The 19830-nt window shown below is 33.9% G+C and overlaps 1 protein-coding gene across 2 annotated transcripts in view; it reads right to left on the reverse strand.

Moving 5' to 3' along the window:
* Positions 1–253: 253 nt before the first annotated feature.
* The window catches only part of UACA (uveal autoantigen with coiled-coil domains and ankyrin repeats), a 95932-nt gene continuing 76355 nt past the window's right edge, over positions 254–19830 (reverse strand). For both annotated transcript variants that reach the window (XM_074234522.1, XM_074234523.1), the window contains exons 15-19: positions 17807–17859; positions 11533–14286; positions 9019–9171; positions 4243–4308; positions 254–2065 (exon numbers count right to left, since the gene is read on the reverse strand). In XM_074234522.1, coding sequence (XP_074090623.1) covers positions 1994–2065; positions 4243–4308; positions 9019–9171; positions 11533–14286; positions 17807–17859 — 3098 coding nt within the window. In that variant the 3' untranslated portion in view covers positions 254–1993. The remainder of the gene's footprint in view (positions 2066–4242; positions 4309–9018; positions 9172–11532; positions 14287–17806; positions 17860–19830) is intronic.

Genomic DNA, 19830 nt, shown 5'->3' on the forward strand with positions numbered 1-19830 from the left:
TTATAATTCCACATGATCACATGTAATCAATTTGTTTTACAAAAGAAAGGGATTTTATGTTTCAATCTTGTAAAATGGAAGTTTTAAACATAAAAAAGGGGAAAAATATGATTGATCCAACTAGGTAATTTTGTTTTCATTTTAGGTTGCTTAAAAAACTAGACCTTTAAGGGGTTTTCCACTTTGTTCTGATCATCAAGGTTATGAGAAGTTCTTTTAATCAATTTTTGTTACAAAGACATTAAAGCCATAATTCATTGAAAGCAGCATTTTATTGATAGCTATAAGAGAAATTAAAATATAGTTTCCAAAAAATTAGGAAAATACAATTTTGAAATGTCAGTTTCAGTTCAGCATCCTCGTGAGAGTTTCAACAAAATTCCCAAAGACAAATTAAAACTTAAATTTAACATGTGAACTCTTACAACCTGTATTCTAGGAGATTCCATTTAGTTGTTAGAACATAAGAGCAGTATTTAATCATGCTAATAAAGAATTAAATATTTCTTATGCAAAAATTTAATACTCTACATTAATGATTTTTGGAAAAGTACAGGTTAGAAATTCCTATTACTGCTGTAACTCTCCATTTAGCAACTAAGACCAGTTTCTTCCAGGTAGCAGTTTTCATTTTGATGGCAGTTTGCCCTGTACATTATCAGACAGTTGGATCCTATAATCTGCCTTAGGAAGCACTAACCCTCTAGGGAAACTCACATTCTCTTTAATGCAAGAAAACTTGGCTGAAATGGCTATTTTTTTGGCCTTTTTTGGCATAAATAGTGAAGTCGTTCCCCCCCAATTTGAATAGCAAACATTATTAATAAAATAATTTAAGACAGTTAAGCTTTTAATAGTGAGATGTATAAAATAGTTGGTTTCAGTAGACTGTTCAATATATCAAATTTTCTTGATATAGAGGATTCTTGCAATTATCATTAACAATTATATTTTCAATTAAAACCACAAAGGCACATTTTAATAAGTCAATGCTCAATTTGCAAAAAAGGCAGATCTCAAAATACAACTGCCTATGGGTGCAATTTTCCTATAAATAAACTTGAAACAATTGCAAGACACATTTAATATCTATTTTGGTTACTGTAGTGGCAAAGTTTCAAAACTGTTGCTAGAGAGCTGACACTTTAAGATCTAGCATAATTTATCAAAGTGTTATTTAATCACCAGAGCATGAAAAATCACTGTAATAAGTAAAAATTAAGATACTGTAGTTGAACTTAAAACAGATCATTTAGAAACTCCTGATAAAATTCAGACCAGCTATTCTTAATCTAACTATAATCAATTATAAAGCATTAATGAAAAAATATCTCTGTAAAAAAGCATAAAATTTATTAGTGTATAAAGAGAAAATCTGTACCTCTAGTAAAAGAAAAGGCACTTAAATTTAAGTTACTTAAATAGAAATGTAACTTGGCCAGCCAAGTTATAATACATTTCTGGACACTATATTTCATCTTATTTGACACTGCTTTATTAAAAGACCAAAAGGAGGTGTTTTGATTTACTTCGAAGTGGCTACCAACTTAAATCCGCTAAATGAACTCTTTAAACAACTTGTTAGCCAAAAAAACCCACACAAAAAAATTTTATATGGACTTGTTTATATTTCAATTCATGTTTTATAATGGGCACCAAAGATTTTTTAAAAGTAATCATTATGATATTAGTAGCAATCAACTGTGTCATCATTTTGACGATACGATTTGTACTAACTTTAAAAATTCTAAATTTTCTCAAAATACACCATAAATACATTTGGAATATAACATAAATTGGTGACACTGTAACAGCAACAGACTCATCTTTGTCATTTCATTTTTTTTTCTACTAGAAAAAAGTATATTTAATTTTAGTTATGCTAACACAGTGAGATCCATAGAAAGAAGGGAAGGCCCTAAAGGTTAATACAAACACAGTCCCAAACTCCAGTCGAGTAAAGCAGTTGTTCACCCCGTCAGGACTAAGTACTCTAGCAAACAAGGCCCTGCCTCATGCGGATGATCTGGAGTAAGGCAGCTTGAACATCTTCATCCATGTGACCCTTCAAAGAAGGGGAAAGAGGATTTAAATTACTTTCATTTATACAAAATACCAAAATGAAAAAGGGCTTAGAAGAGTACAATTATGTTGTGTGACTGATCAAAAGCCAAATTCTTGGCATGAAGATTAAATATGTACTAGTACTACCATATTTGCAATAATACAACAGTAATATGGTACTATTACCCATCATTGGAAGTAGGGGAGTAATACAAATATGAGAACACAAATTAACAATATGCTTTCAGAATATGGGTCCCCCCCCAAAGAAAGAAAATCATCATTATTTTTTTTGAGTAAGCAGAGTAAAGTGTCACAGCAGCATAAAGTTATAAATGAGGGGGGAGAGGAAGAATTAGAGAGAAATTTTAAATTTAAAAAGAGTTGTATGATTAAATGCAAAAATATGGCCTTCATCTCATTTTTGGCTTCAAAACTTAAATAGATTACAGCACAACACTTCCTATTAATATAAAAGGTTTCTCTTCCAAAATCTGTTTCTGTAACAGCAGGATGTTTAAATTTCAAACATTAGCCATAGTTGACTAAACTGAATTTCTTAGTTAACTTTATGTGCCAGAAGGCAAGATTTTTCAGATGCCAATTGCTTTTGTTTTCTGTTGCATTAGTAGGCAGGAGAAAAAAAAAGTTAAAAACAGAAGTATAATATCTAAGTTATTCATTATTACTGTTTCAAAAGAAATCTGGACTGTTTGGAATATTGATCAAGAAAGAAGCTGCTAGGGGTGGCTAGGAGGCACAGTGGATGGAGCACCAGCCCTGGAGTCAGGAATGCCTGAATTCAAATCCGGCCTCAGATGCTTAATAATTACCTAGCTGTGTGGCCTTGGGCAAGCCACTTAACCCCAATGCCCTGTAAAAAAAACACAACTTAAAAAAAAAGCTGCTGAATCAACTCTAGTCAATACCTAGCCCAAAAAGACTTACTCTCCCCTCTAAAATACATGTCTTTCCACTCAATTTCCACCTCTTCCTCCACATTCCCATCTCAAAAACCTTAGCTCACTTGTTTATCAACTCTTGTATCAAATATTGCAATGTGTTCATTTTCTGTTATTTCAAAACAGTATAACCAAAAGTATTTATCTCCCATAATATTCATTCTTCAAGTCAAGATCTTTGTTTTTAATGGCTCCTTGTCATCTGTTCTGTTCATTCCTGTTTATAAATACTCACCCAATGCTTTTTTTTTTGTTTTTTGAAAGGCAGTGGGGTTAAGTGACTTGCCCAAGGTCACACAGGTAATTATTAAGTGTCTGAGGCTGAATTTGAACTCAGGTCCTCCTGCCTCCAGGGTCACTGCTCTATTCACTACACCACCTAGCTGTCCCCCCGCCATTGCCTTTTCTTTATTATCTCTAAAATTTTTCTTCCAATCTTTCATCTATGCTCTCCGGGTCTCTATGACCTGACACTGTCCATTTATGGAAATAATTCCTTTTTCTTTTCATCTAATATGTATGTTTTTGTCTTTTAACAATTCTTCCTTAAAGAATTCCTTAAAAACTACTGGGGAAAAGGGTGGATGATATGGCAGATAAAGTATAATATTGGTTAAAGAGTTTTGCAGTGAATGACATATAGTATTTACATGCAACCACTTCTCTTAATATGTTATAACAACATGTTTTTCCTCATTTAAATATTAATTTTCACTTAAGTAAAGAATTCTTCTACCTTGGGCTTCACTGAGCTCAGCTCTAAAGAAAAAATTTTCCAAAGTCAAATTACTCTCTTATTTAAAAATCCAATGTATGTCTGTGCACATGCTATTTTTTAAAATGATCAAAGTACTCTGCTTAAATACAAGGAATGTTTCTGAAATCCCAAGAAAAACACTAAGGTCTTTGACTTCATTTCTTCAGCATAAGGAGATGTGTTGATGGCAATGCATTATCTCCAGATAGCAACACCATTAATGTGTGTCACCACTGTATGTTGCCAAACTGTCTATAAACTGAGCGATGAGCAGATGGAGACAACACTAGATTTATTATGCTGTGTTGCCATATAGCTTTAAAATTTTCCTCCTGAACATACGCAAGCATGGTTAAAAGAAACACAATTATTTTTAAATAAGCATATGGAGTGCAGCTACTCTAAACAGCAATTACTTTTACATAAGTTTTTTTTTAAAGGGGGAAAGGGGCTATTTACCTGGGCAGCACTAAGAAGATGTGTCCGATATATTGCAATCACTTCTTGATGCTGTCTGTTGGCATCCTATAAAAGAATGCAAAAAAGGTTAGAAAATAATTTATTTCACTCCAGTTTCCAACAGACCCTGGAATCTTACTCGAACATTTTTCTTTGTTTCCATGAACCCCTGAAGCATTTGTAGCAGTCAACCAACCTAGACCCAGTAACATAGTAAGCAGACCTCTAACAAGGTTTGGATGACCTGAATTTTGTACCAGTTCTTCAAAATGCTGTGACCCAAAAGTCATGGTATAGTTTTAACATTAAATAGTTAAAGTAGTAGCTACATTATAACTTTTGGGATACCCTATATGAGTTAAAACTCACTACATTTTTATCCCTTCTAGTTAAAATAGAAAGCTACAAGATGGTACAGCTTACCTCTCTCATTCCCCCCATTCCACTCCCATTGCCACATTGGAGAGAAGTATCATCTCCCATTATTCCCAAAATCCAGGTCATATGTATAGCATCTCTCTTTGTTGTGACAAAGAATTAAAAATCAGGAGGATATCCATGATTTGTGGATTGGCTGAACAAGTTGTGATGGAATACTATTATGCTCTAAGAATGACAAGTAGGTTGTTTTCAGACAAGCCTATTTGAACAGAAGTGAATTGAATAGAACCAGGAGATTATATATAGTAACAACAATATTGTAAGGGTGATCAACTATGAAAGACTTAGCTACTTTGATCAAGAATGTTTCAAAGCAATTCTAAAAGTTATCTACCTCAAGAAAAAGAACTGATGAACTCCAAATGAAATTAGAAAAAATAAAATATCATTAAAAAGTAATCCAATATATTATTATTTTGATCTCTGAGAAAAGCTTAACTCGGTGCAATACAAAATACTCAAATCAAAATTTAAAGACCAGTTTATTTGGCAGTGGAGAGATGTGGGACAACTAAGGCCTTGGCTACTTCAAATTATTTGGTGAGAATGTTAGGAGGGTCCAGATGAGGGCTTTCTTTATTCTGTCATTTTGGCTCTGCCCCTAGAAGTCTCAGCAAACATTCATTAGACTATATACAGGACACTACACTAGGTTGTAATAGTCACCATATCTTGAGTCTTTCCTATTTTTCCTTACATATTATTACCAAATCAATCTTCTTAAAACATATCACTTTGATTATGTCACATTATATAAAAATAATGTCCAAAGACTCCTTTTTCTCATAGGATAAAATCTGAACTCTTCACCTGTATATTCAGGGCCTTTCATCTATTGCTCTTTTAATATAAATCCAACCCTCTAGCACAACTGATCTACTTACTGTCACAAAAACCTAGGCATTCTTGCTTTGTATCACTCTCTCTTCCTCATATAGTCTCAACTCACCCATCTTTTCAGACTAGGCTCAAGTCTCTTCTCCATGAAACCTTCTCTGATCTCTCCAATCCAGTGAATTACATAAAAGTTTAGAGATTATTCTGGTTTTTTTAGATTTTTAAAAAATTGATACCATTTGCTCAAAGGACTCACTTCTGATAGCATTTACTACATTCCATACATTTCTCTCCTGGCCATCTTCTGACTTCAACACTATACCTCAGCTGCAATCTTACTCACCCTTATACTTTATGCCTGATACATACCCCTTCTTTGTACCTCCTCACCCCCAATTTCTCATCTTTCTTTTGTGTATTATCAACCCCTACTAGTAAGTTAAATTCCCTGTGGAAAAGAGATGGTTTTTAACTTTTGTTTAAATTCTCAGCTCCCTAACATAGCTCCTGGACTAAAGTAAGTATTTAGTAAGTGTTTGTTAGTTTCCCTTGTTATACCAATAACCCTTCATATGTCTCCTAAAAAGGAGAGGCATAGGACAATTCCTATTTCCTAGCCCCAATCTATTCAACTACTTTTTATTCTGATTTTAATTTGAATTATTATTGTCCTATATATTGTTCTATTGGTTCTGTTTTCTTCCAATCTAAGTGATTTTTTTCTCATGGAACAGCTTTACTTTCCAAAGGAAAGGACCATGTAATGTATCTCTTTGTATCCTCTATGGAAACAAATAATAGTACAATATAGCACAATGAATATAAAAAAGTAAAGGGGACAGAGCATTGGTCCTGGAGTCAAGAGACCCAAGTTCAAATCAGGTCTCAGACACATAATAATTACCTAGCTGCGTGACCTTGGGCAAGTCACTTAACCTCACTGCCCTGTAAAAACTAAAAAAAAAGTAAATACACAATTTTCAGGAATATATAAAATTATAGGAACTGTCTTATTAATAGAATGCAGGCAATTCTAGGAAGTCTTTTAACTTTAAGATGTCTTAAAAAGGGCATCTTATATTTTACTTTATTTTTATAATTACTCTTTATTACCCTCCATCTATCTCTACTCCATTTGTACTTTTCTTTCTTCTTTCACCCTAATCCCCCCCTAACAAGTTTTGCTTCTGAATACTGCCTCCCTCAATCTGCCCCCCCCTTCTCAGTCCCCTCTCTTTTCTTTACCCTTTCCTCTTATTTTCCCCTCCTTTCTTTCCTCCCCCTATTTTCCCCTCTTGTTGCCTGAAGGGTAAGATAAATTCTAACTTCAGGGGCAGCTAGGTGGCATAGTGGATAAAGCACTGGCCCTGGAGTCAGGAGTACCTGGGTTCAAATCCAGTCTCAGACACTTAATAATTACCTAGCTGTGTGGCCTTGGGCAAGCCACTTAACCCCGTTTGCCATGTAAAAAAAAAAAATTCTAAGTTCAACTGAGTGTATCTGTTATTCCCTCTTTAAGCCAAATCTGATGAAATTAATATTCAAACAATTCTTACCTCCTCCTTCTTTCCTTCTACTGTAATAGGTCCTTTGTGCCTCTTCATGGGATATAATTTACTCCATTCTCCCTCCCCCTTGCTCCTATCCTAGTATAATGCTTTTTTTAAATGTCTTAATTTTTAAAAAATCATCCCATCAAAATCAACTTATGTCCTGAACTTTCCTAAATATACTCCTTCTAAAAGAGTTACAGTTCTCAAGAGTTATAAGTATCTTCCTGTAATGTAGGCATAGGACCAATTTAATCTTATTAAATAATAGTTTTTCTTTTCTCCTGTTTTCCTTTTTATGTATCTTTTGAATCTTCTGTTTTAAGATCAAATTTTCTATTTGAGATCAATTCTCTATTCAGAGGGGCAGCTAGGTGGCACCATGGATAGAGCACTGGCCCTGGAGTCAGGAGGACCCGGGTTCAAATCCAACCTCATATACTTACTTGGGCAAGTCACTTAACCCCATTGCCTAAAAGAAAATAATAAATAAATAAAATAAATAAATTCTATTCAGCTTTGGATTTTTCAACAGTAAAGTTTGAGAGTCACCTATTTTGTTAAAAGTCCATCTTTTTTCCTCCTGAAAGAATGTGCTTAATTTTGCTGGGAAGCTGATTCTTGATTGTAATCTAAGCTGCTCTGCCCTCCAAAATATCATATTCCAGACCCTTAGATCTTTTAATGTTGATGCTGTCATGTTCTGCATAATCCTGACTGGCTCCTTGGTATTTGAACTGTTTCTTTTTTGCTGCCTGCAGAATTTTTCTCAATCTGATGATTCTGGAATTTGGCTACAATATTCTTTGGTGTTTTCATTTTGGGATCCCTTTCACAATATGATTAGTGGATTCTTTCAATGACTATTTTCCCCTCTGGAGCTAGGATATGAGAGCAGTGTTCCTTCATAATTTCTTGAAAAAATGTTGTCCAGAATAAATTTTTATTCATAACTTTCAGGTGGTCCAACAATTCTTAAATTATCTCCCTTGGTTCTATTTTCTAGGTCAGTTGTTTTTCCAGTGAGGTATTTTACATTTTTTTCTTCAATGTTTTTCCTTTTTTAAATTTTGCTTGATGTTTCCTGATGTCTCATAGAGTCAACAGCCATCAACAGCCTCCACCAGCCCCCCCCCCCATTCTTCAAGGAATTATTTTCAATTAACTTTTACATCTCCCTTTTCTATTTGGTCAATTCCATTTTTGCCCAACTATATTTTTAAAGGATTTGTTTTCTTCCATCAACTTTTGTTCTTCCTTTTGCAAGATGTTGAATTTCTTTTCATTGCTTTCCTAATTTTTCTATTTGATTTCTAAAATCCTTTTGAGCTTATCTATTAAGTCTTTTGGAGCTAGAAAGCAATTCATCTTCTCCTCTGCAGCTTCATATGGAGTGGTTCTTTTTAGCACTCACTTCTAAGATGATGTTTTGCTCATCTTCAACACCAAAGTAACTTTCAATAATCCTGGCTTTTCTCTGACCTTTCTTATTCATTCTGACTTTTGTTACTGGGCATTATCCCAAGTTTTGTGTATTGGGGGGGGGGGGGCTGCTCCCTGACTTTCTATGTTAGAACACCAGTGACTTGTTTATTAGACTGGAGATGTCAAATGCCAGCAGCTTGTTCACTGAGCTTGGCTGCCCCTCCTATTTGTGTAAACTGAATGGGGAGCCCAGGGATTTCTCCTAGCTGGCCTACATTGTTGTTTACCTGCTGAGCCAGACTCCAGAGGCCTTTGCTAAGGATTGCTACCTTATATTTTAAAGGAAACTTTGAAATCCAATTAAACATTACCAAGGTAAATAATTTTCACCACAGATATGAAATTACAGTATCTGAATAAGATCTTGGATCTTTTGACTTTTGTGTATGCTGTAAAAGATTGAAGAACACTAGATATATCAAAATGTGACACAACTAAATTGCATAATTTATTAGATACTTACAGCCAGTTGTTGTTGCAGAGATTTCACTTGGTGCTGGAGTGTTTCTACCTGTTGGCTCTCTTTCTTTGTAGAATTCCCACTTGTGTAGGTAAGTTGTGAGAGACCATTAAGGGCCTGTTTTAGTCGTTCCACATCATTAAGGAGTTCTGTTATCTTAGAGAAAAAGGGTAAGAGGAAGAAAACAGTTCTCATTATCCACTCATTAACTAAACACTCACTTGAAAACATTACAGTTCTCATATATCTCTTTAAACTCTCCTTTGAATTCATTCAGAATAATTTAGAATTCTAGCACTTAGGACAATTATATGATAGGAGTGGAGAAAAGAGGTAGGAATTAAAAGTTATGACTACTGTTGTCCTATTTGTATTCAAGGTAGATTAAAGTTAGAAGTCGTGGGAGTAGAAAGGCAACTAAGGAATCAGGAAACAAGTGTATATGAAGGGGGCAGAGAGTGAAGTAAAAAATAAGACTGTTCTCCAGATATTGTTTATTGGGGGAGAATGAAGAAAAAATTATAAGTCTACAGCTAACAGCAATAAGGATCTAGACAGGCTTTAATAAATTTTGAGGGAAATGATTGCTGAATAATGGTGGCAATTCCTTAGAACCAGCATAGCACAGTAGATACAGTGGTATATATGAGGGGAGGAATACCTGATATTTATCCCACCTCTGATATTTATGGTTGTATATCTATAGACAAGTCACTTAACCTCTCTGAGTTTCACTTTCTTCTTTTGTAAAATAAGCCTAGATCTAATGACTAGTCTCTTCTATCTGAATATCTATGATCCTCCTCCTGGCTTTCTATTATCATAGGATATAAAAGTATTTTTATTATCATAGGATATAAAAGAAGATCTTGTATTAGAGTCTCAATAGATAGAATATCTACCATCATTTAAGGAGAGAACTCAAAAACTCATCCTTTTCCACCCAGGTACTTTTCAGGATTTTATGGTAAGCAGAAATTCATCATTCTGTAAGATGAAATCAACTTTGAGATCACAAATCCTCTGCAAAGCTCCCTTTTTCTCTCTTTGTTTTGAGAAGAGGGATAGGGGATGAACTTCGAAGAGCTTCTTCCAGATACCTATTCATTCCCCTACTTAGATACTTCCCTGGACTTTGTGATCTTTAGGAGCTCTTACTGCAGTAAGATGACATTAACTCTAAAACTCACATTTTCAGTTCATTTCCTACCCTGACTGTAGAACTGCCATCATGCCCCGTCAAGGGCAACCTTTGCTCATCCCCCTTTTCGGTTTCTTTTTACAGGTTGTCTTTTCCCATTAAATTTAGAGATTTTTGAGGGCTTGTACAGTTTATTCTTTTTGTAGTATCCCCAGTGCTTAACAAAGTACATAGTAGGTGTTTAAAGTTTATTGCCTAACTCTGGTACCTTCAAGCTTAAGTGATGAACAGTAACTGTAAGAAATTCAAGATAAAGAGAACTTATAAAACCATAGGTTTTGAACATGAAAGGACACTACAAGATCACCAAGTTCAACATCTTCATTTTATAATGAGAAAGATTAGGTCCATAATCACAGAGGTAGTAACTGGCAGAACCAAAATTCAAATTCAGGAGCTTTGACTCTACATCCACTGATTTTTTTTTTTGTTTTGTTTTTTTACTATACCACAACAGAAAATTCTGTGGGCAGTAAGAAGTAAGGCTAAAAAGGTTAGGGGAAGATGAGCCTGAAGTTGCCTATTGAAGGGGGTGGTGCAGTATTCCCTCTAGATTTGAAAAAGCATTCTGGAAAAGGAATTTAACATCCAAAAGATCAGAGTAGTGAGCAGCCAGTGCTGGAAAGGAAATGGGTCCTAAAGGTAAGTGCATCTCTTGGATGTCAGAAACTAGAGGTCCCAGTCATTCTGTGCTTATTTTAGCTGTCACTTCAGCTGTCTTTTCTTCTGTACTAGAGAATCTAGTGGCTTTCATCTGGCACTTAAACACTATCTTCTTAGCTATAGTTCTTATTTTGATTTATTTATTTTTATTTTTATTTTTACAAGGCAATAGGGTTAAGTGGCTTGCCCAAGGCCACACAGCTAGGTAATCATTAAGTGTCTGAGACTGGATTTGAACTCAGGTACTCCTGACTCCAGGGCCGGTGCTCTATCCACTGCACCACCTAGCCATCCCTTCTTAACTATAGTTTTAAGCATGTGTGCATGCATGCATGTGTGTTTGTGTTTATGATGCATGAAGATCCAACTATCCTTCAATCTGTAAAATGTCCTAAATAAGATTGTTAAAACTTGAAAGCAAGGCCTTTTTTATATATGGCTTTGTATCCTACACAAAAAACCAAGCTTAGTCATTGGTTGCTGTAAAAAGTACATTTAATGCACTTCTAAAAAATTACCCAAAATATTTTTTAACTGCAGACAATTAGCATTTTATATACAACAAACAGGCATAAAGAATCTGAACTTATTATTATGATATAATACTGGGTTTTATTTTCTAACATAATCATGCAGATTTACTCACTACTTACCTTATTGTCTTTTGCTTCTATTTGTTTGGCAGACTCTTGCATTCTTCTTTGTAAATCAGTAATTGTTGTTAAGGATTTGTCACATCTTTCTTTCTGGTCCTTTATTTCTTGTTCAATGCTTAAACTCCTCAACTGTATCAATTCCTTTTCTTCTTTTACAGATAGTTCTGCCTTTTTGGCACATGCAGCCTCTTCACACACTTTTTCATACTTTCTATTCAAGATAGTCAAATTTTCTGTTATGCTGGTAATTTGTGCCTCTAAGGCATTTTTCACTGTGTTATGTTCTGATAAATCAATAACTTCTCTGGATTCTAATTTCTTAAATGCCTGCTTCAAATTCTTAATTTCATCCTGGAGTTCAGAGATCTTTTCTGTTTTGGTTTGACTTTCCTCATCTTTTTCACTCAATCTAGCTTTCATGAGCACAACTTCTTTCTCCAATGTTTCCTTTATCTGTGAGTGTTCCACCAGGGACATAGAAGAATGTTTTTGATTCTCTAACATCTCTTGCCATTCAGTTGCTGCCCGCTGAGTTTCCTCATGATGTCTCTGCTTGTCTTTGAGCTCTTCTCTCAAAGCCTCAATTGTGCCATTAAGAGTTTTTTTCAACTCTTCAACTTGCCCCAGGGGAACATGTTGTTTCTGCAAAATTGCTTGTGCTGCAACTACCTCAGCAGTCTGTCTGGCATTTTCTTCCAGGAGCTTCTCTTTTTCACTATTTACCTCTCTGTACTTCTCAGACAAATCTTTTAGCTGTTTGTCAAGCTCTTCTGTTTTTTGTTTTAAAGTTTTTTCTAATTCATGAGAATTCTTGATGAGAATATCCTTATTCTTCAATTCTTTCTGGATCATTAGCATTTCATTCTTTAACTCTGCATTTTCCTGCTGACATTTCTGAGCTGCCTCTTCCCCCACACTGCACTTTTGTGTCTGTGCTAGCAATTGATCTTTGAGTTCTTTCACAGTGGCTTTAAAGGTTTCCTCTCGCTCTTCAAAACGAACAATTGGTGCATACTTTAGCTTAATGCATTCTTGTATTGTATCAAGTTCCTTCTTCTGGGCTTCAATCTCACCAAGCAATGCTAAAATCTCCTTTTGACCCTCATTATACTTAACAAGTATTTCAGCATTATTTTCCTGTGCTTCTTTTAGGCTTTTGTTAGTAGCATTCATTTTATCTTCATGCTCTTTTACACTGATAAACTCGGTTTTCATTTGATTCTTAGAATCCTCTAACTTTTTTTTTAATGCTACATTCTCATCTCTTATTTGTATAAATTCTTGTTTTATATCTTCAAGTTTTCTTTTTACATCTGTCAATTCTCTGTTAGTTTTACTCAATGTGCTACTTAATGCTGCTTTAGTTTCTTCATGTGTTGTAACAGGCACATACTGCTCATTTATAGTCCTTTTCAGTTTTGCATTCTCAGATGTGATTACATGCAGTGTTTCTTCTCCAGCACCACATTTTTTATTAAGTTCTGAAATTTCTTTTTTGAGTTCAGTGATACTGGATTTTAGAGCCATTAACTCTTTTTCATGGTTTTCTAGAGGAATATATGTAGCTTCAAGATGACTGATTTTCTTACTTAGATTGTTTTTTTCACTGATCAGCTTTTGTGTTTCTATTTCTTTCTCTTTACACTTTTGCGTCATATCTACTAGTTTTTTGTTTAAATCATCAATTGTCAAAGAATTTGATTTTTTCATTTCTTCATTCAATTTTAAAGGAATATAATAAGTTTTCATCTCAATTGTTAAATTCTGTAGCTGCTGGTTTAGTACTTTATTATCTGAACAAACTTTCTCAAATTCTTTCTGTAATGTTTGATTTCTCAAAGTTAACTCAGTGATCCTTTTTCCAAATTCACCTGACTTTTGCTCAAATTTGTCCTTAAGTTGTTCATGTTTTTCTGGTCTTACATGTTGAGAGAGCAAAGCTTTAGTATTCTCAAGTTCTCTCTTTGACCGTCTGAGTTCAGCCTGTAATTTTTCATTTTCTCTTTCCAACTCTACATACTTTTTTGCTTTCTCATTCACTTCATTTGATAATAAGCTCTTCATGTTTTCAAATTTTTCTATAGGGATGGAAAGGTTCAATTTTGTTGCTAATTCTTTTAGCTGGCCTTCCATCTCCAAAGCTTTTCTTCCTTTCTTCTCTCGTTCTATTTCAGACATGCTAAATTCTTTCTGTAATCGTTTATTTTCTTCAACTAGTTTGCCTTCATCTCTTTTTAACTCCTCTATTAACATTTCATTTTGTTTGATTTGGTTCTTTAACCTTCCTACTTCAACAGAAGCACCTTCATATTTTGCTTTCACTTCTTTTAACTGATCCCTTAGTTCTTCTGTTAATCTGTTATTTCCTGAAACTGCTTCATTTGTCAAGTGTTCCTTCAGAGCAAGAAAATGAATCTGCATTTGCTTTATTTTACCTTCTGAATCATACATTCTCTTTTGCACATCTTTTAAAGCATCTTCCAATTGCTTTATATGCTCATCAGAATCCTCCTTTACTCTTTCACATTCTAATGCCAAAGCTTTGCATTCTGCAACTTTATGGGCCAGGTCATTTTGGAGCTTAAGCTTCTCTTGTTTAGCTGAATCACAAATTGTTCTCATGGTGTCTAACTCTTTCTTTAAAATTTCATTTTCAGAAATGGTCATTTGATTGGGTAAGGACAGTTCCAAAGGTCTGAGCATGGATCTCGTTTGTATGTGGTCTGGCACTGGAATACCTGAAGGTATATACTAGAAGAGAAAAAGGATATTGATAAAGTCTTCAAAAATATTAATATACTTGTTTACTGGGTTTATAAAAGTTCATAGAACTATTTAGCTAAAAAGTTACTAGTCATAAAAAGAAATGCATTTGAGATGGTAAGAGAAATTTTTTTGTTATGCAGTCATTTCAGTCATTTCCGATTCTTTTGTGACCTCATTTGAGGTTTCCTTGGCAAATATTCTGGAGTTGCCATTTCCTTCTCCAGCTCACTTTACAGATGAGGAAACTGAGGCAAATAGGATTAAGTGTCTTGCCCAGCGTCATCCAGGTATTTAGTGTCTTAGGTCATTTTTGAACGTGAGAGAGATACTCTAATGAGTCTTCCTGACCCTAGATCTAGCACTCTATTAGCTAGTTTTTTCTAAGAGAAATTCTACAAGTAATAACACTAAACCAATTCCGTTCCATTAAGTCTAATGTTGGGATTCTTAACTTTTTTTGTGTCATAGACTCCCTTTGGCAGAATGATGAAGCCTAAGAACCTCTTCTCAAAGAAATGTTTTTAAATACATAAAATAAAATATATAGAACGAAAAAGGAAACAAAGTATATTCAAATATGGTTGTCAAAGTATTTTAAAGACAAGATTATGGATGTCAGATTACAAATACATAATCTAAAGCCTCACAGAGAAAAAAAGTTTTTTTTTTTTCTGCTCCCTACCCACGGGTCACAATTAACTTTGATACTATGTTCAATACAAGCAATTTTTGGTTTTACATTTTACCTATTTTAATTCATAGCACACCAGGTTTGGAATGCTTCAAGATATTGACAGAAACTATCAAGATTCCTTGCGTGAAAGAGAATCTCTATATTTATTAAGTAAATAATATTCCAAGCATAATGTATTAAATCACAAATTTTAAAAGGAGATTCAAATAGGGACAATTTTGAAACTAACATGTTCAATTTATTAATATTTTAAAAAATAAAATGTATAAAATTGTGGTTTCATATATAACTCTCTTTTTCTGTCCTTTGTATATGGAAGTATCTTTATTCAAAATAATGCAAAATAATTTTTTTTTTTTGCAAAAGCAATGGGGTTAAGTGGCTTGCCCAAGGCCACACAGCTAGGTAATCAATCTTTAAGTGTCTGAGCCTGAATTTGAACTCAGGTACTCCCGACTCCAGGGCCAGTGCTCTATCCACTGCACCAACTAGCTGCCCCAAAAAATAATTTTTTAAAGTTTACTTTTATTAATATTTTATGTCTGGATCTGGGATCAGTCTTGTCTTGAGAACTTTTGCATAGGATCACAGTGAGACCCAAAGATACCATTACTACATTCACAACGAGTTTAAAGAAAGAGGGAAAGGACTCATATATACAAATGTTATGACAGCACTTTTTTGTCCTAGCAAAAAACTGGAAACAAAAGAAGTGCCCAATGATTGGGGAATGGCTGTGGAATATTAACGTACCATAAAAAATGACAAGAAGATGGATTGTTAAGTGGGTTGTGGCATTATTATTTTTTTTTAATTTAGAAGGTGGATGGATAGTGATAGTGATCCAAAAGGGAGAGGGGATTTGAGAGAGAGAGAAAGAGAGAGAGAGAGAGAGAGAGAAAAGCTCTAATAAAGCCTAAAAGAAAGCCTAGAAGAGAGCAGAAGGATATTCAGAGGAAGATACAGACCAGCTGAACAAGTTTTAAATTAATGTGTACTCTAAAAAATATAAATTCGAAAATGAAGATTCACAGTATCATGCAATTTGCATTTTTTGCTTTTCATTGTATATGGAAATATTCAAAGTTTTAAGTATGGTGTGTTTTTTGAGTTTAGGACAAAAAATTTTTTTGTTGAATAAAAAAGATTTAATTATATTTCATTAAGAATTTTGATTATAACATCTTACAAAAATCAGCAATGGGACAGAGTACAATCATAACAAGTTACCCATTTTCTATCACATACCCCAAATAGCAAGAACTAAACTGGAGAGAAAAGGAGTGTCACAGATCTGTGATTTTAGCAAAAACCATTCCCCAGAAGCAGAATAGCAGCTCAAATAAATAGTCTTACTGAGTTGCTTAGGGCATCAAGTCTAATCAAGGTGGAATCAGAGCTCAATGCCAGGTCTTCTTGACTCCAAGTATAGCTCTCTAAAGGTTAATTATGCCACACAGTCTATCAATAAATATTTGATAAGTAACATGAATATGATTTTAAGCACTTTATTTTAGTAAGATTATAAATTACATTTGAGCTATCCTCAAAGAGATTGTGAGAAACAAAGTGGATAACAGAAGCAAATTTGTAGCAGTAATTTTCTCTAAGTGTGCTTATTAGATATCTTTTTTTTTTTGCAAGGCAAATGGGGTTAAGTGGCTTGCTCAAGGCCACACAGCTAGGTAATTATTAAGTGTCTGAGACCGGATTTGAACCCAGGTACTCCTGACTCCAAGGCCAGTGCTTTATCCACTACGCCACCTAGCTGCCCCTTATTAGATATCTTTTAAGATTTGATGACTTGGTACAAGTTTATGAGTAGCTAACATTCACTGCCAGCATCTACACTATTAGTATTCATCATTAAGAGTTTATGCCTAATAAAAGAGCCTGTATTTTGGGGTTTCCCTCTCTCACCATGAAAGAGGTGTGCCATTTTGTTAAGATATCTTAATAAAAACCATTTTAATCACTCTGGGGGGGAAGAGTTTATGCCTAAGATTCTTAAGACTGTTTTGCTGACATTTATATTCATTGTCATTGAACAGAGCTTCCCTATGAGTTGTCTCCCTCTCCCTCATTACAACTTACATTCTTCGAGAGCAGGGAATGGCTCACTTTTTTTTAATTTATATTCTCAGCACTTAACATGAGACTTTATATGTGTCAAGTACTTAATAAAATGCTATCATAAAACTTACAACAAGGAACTTATTGTTTATGTAGTCTGACAATTATTTTGTAAGATAAGAAAAACTGAAACCAAGAGACATTAAATGGCTTAGCCAAGGATAATGGAAAATAAAGGTTCCCAGAACAAAACGAGGAGAAAGTAGAAGAATAAACAGAAGCATATACTAAAAAAACAATTAAATAAACAAAAAATCCATCTAAGTGCTTTCTCACTTTAAATCAGATTTCACTGAGTTAAATCCCCGGAACATCTTTCTTTTTTAAATGAAGGTGCGAATTACATTAATTCGAAAATAAAAGGATTTAAAAAAATTTATTCATGTCTCTACTACCCTTCATATGTACAAATCATTAAGAGATAACTGTGGAATTATTAATGAAAACAAGCTAAACATAAACCAAAAAAAATCTTGCCTCACTAGCTTAAGTTACTCTCTCCAAAATTACTTCAGATGGCACCAGAAACTACTAAATCTTTTAAAACTATACCTAGCAATGGACAACAGACCTGTTATAAAACACTAATTTTCTAAATATACAACTTCTTTTTAATATAAAAAAGTAAAAAGTGTAAGTACTAACTTAAGAGTGGATTTTTATTTAAAAGAAAGTTACCTGTGATTCTGAAACAAAAATTTGATTCTGCTTATGAAGTACATCTTCTTTTCCTAAATTAATAAAAAAAAAAAAAAAGAAAGAAGTTACAATCTAAATTTTCATGTAAAAGTTTAAATGTTAGCTTGGTTCTATAATCTCAAGTTGCTACATACAGAAAAATAAGAGAAATATAAAAATATACTTAATTCCAATAATTTTTACATAAGGCAGAATAATTCCGAAAAGAAAAGGTATTAAAACAGAATAAAAGAAACCCAGAATTAGATAGGGACATAGAAGACATTTATGCTAAGAATCTAGACTATATTCTAGCTAACAAAAATCATCTAGTCATTTCTTTAAGACATCTAGTAAGGAGAAAACTACTACCTCCCACGGTAATAAATTACAATGCATTGAATCCAATTCAGTGATCAGTTATTAAGCACCTACATTGTTAGATATTAGTGATATAATGACAAAAACCAAACAGTTCCTGTCTTCAAGAAGCTTATATTCTATTTATTAGGAAACTTCTCCCATGATCAATTCTATATCTGTCTTTCCATACTGTTTCTCATTCTACCTTCTGGGTCTGAGAAGAAAATAGTTCAATTTCTCTTCTATGATAGTCCTTCTAATACTTAAAGATGTCTAAAAGCACGATGGAGAGAAAAAAATTGTTGAATTTTGAGCCTGAGAACCTGAGTTCAAATCCCAATGCTACTATACTATATGTAGGGAAAATCACTTAACCACTCTGATTCTTGTTTCAAGTGTAAAATGAGAAGTTTGGATTATATGATCTCTAAGGTCTCCTTTCAGTTCTACAGTTCTCCATCTCATATATTTTCTTCAACAGGCTAAACAACTGTCCTTCAATTGATTTTACAGGGCAAGATCTGGTCTGTTCCTGGTTGCCCTATTCTTCAAACTTGGGAGGTGGTGATCAGCTTGTAAATGGTGATCAGTTTGTAAAAGTGTGGTGCTGAGAACTGAACATAATATTCAAAATTGATTCAGGACAAGGGAAAGAACAGTGAGACTATCACCTTTCTAGTCCTGAACACCAAAGCCTCCTGGAATGACTGTTTCATCTGGCTAATACTGAGCTTCCAAATCACTGAAAAGCCCAAATCTTTTTTAGATCTAACCATTCCTATATCCCCTGTACTTGCAAAGTTGATTGTTTGAATGTGTGCTTAGTGTCTCTTATCCCATATTTTACTAGCCATGTAACCTTGAGCAAGCAACACTTCATCTACTTCTCTCATTTTCATCCAAATAATGGGGACGATAATATATTCACTGCATCCTTCACAAGGGTACTATGAAGAGGACACTTAATAAATCTTAAAGTACTATATAGATCAAAGTTATTCATGACAAGGGGGGGGCAAATAGGTTGTGCAGAGCACTGTTCCTGGAGTCAGGAGGACTCAGACACTGGCTATGTGACCTTGGGCAAGTCACTTAACCCAACTGCCTTAAATAAATAAAAAAAATTTTTTTTAAAGAATTCTTTCGTTTAAAAAAACATGACAAAAGGAAGTGTAACTAATAACAAATTATATTTAGCTAGAATAATATTCAAAATAAAAGCATATAAATTTTAAATATATAAATCTGACATGAAAATTCATGAAGCATTTTTAAAAAATCAATTTATCAATTTAAATCAATTTAATCAATTTAAGGAAAGGCTATCTGTCTCTAAAACCAAAATACACACTTCCTGAAGAATCAATGTTCAAGGAAGAGGGGCAAAATGAAGTCATTTATGAAGGAGAAAAAACAAACCATTTAAAAGCCAAGGGTTTCAGATTTAGAGTTTGGAGATCAGTGAGTCCATACAACTCATTTTACAGACTTTAAAAGAAACAACTCCAGGGCACCTGCCCAAATAGCAAATGGGAAACAAAATATGAACACAGATTTTCTGAGTCTAAATCTATCACTCTGGCTACTATGCCTTATAACTTTCCAAAAGAAAGTGATTAGAAATACTTAATGAAGAAAGGCAAAAATCAAAACAAGCATAA

This window comes from Macrotis lagotis, chromosome 4 (assembly GCF_037893015.1).
Source record: "Macrotis lagotis isolate mMagLag1 chromosome 4, bilby.v1.9.chrom.fasta, whole genome shotgun sequence".
Taxonomy (NCBI): Eukaryota; Metazoa; Chordata; class Mammalia; order Peramelemorphia; family Peramelidae; genus Macrotis; species Macrotis lagotis.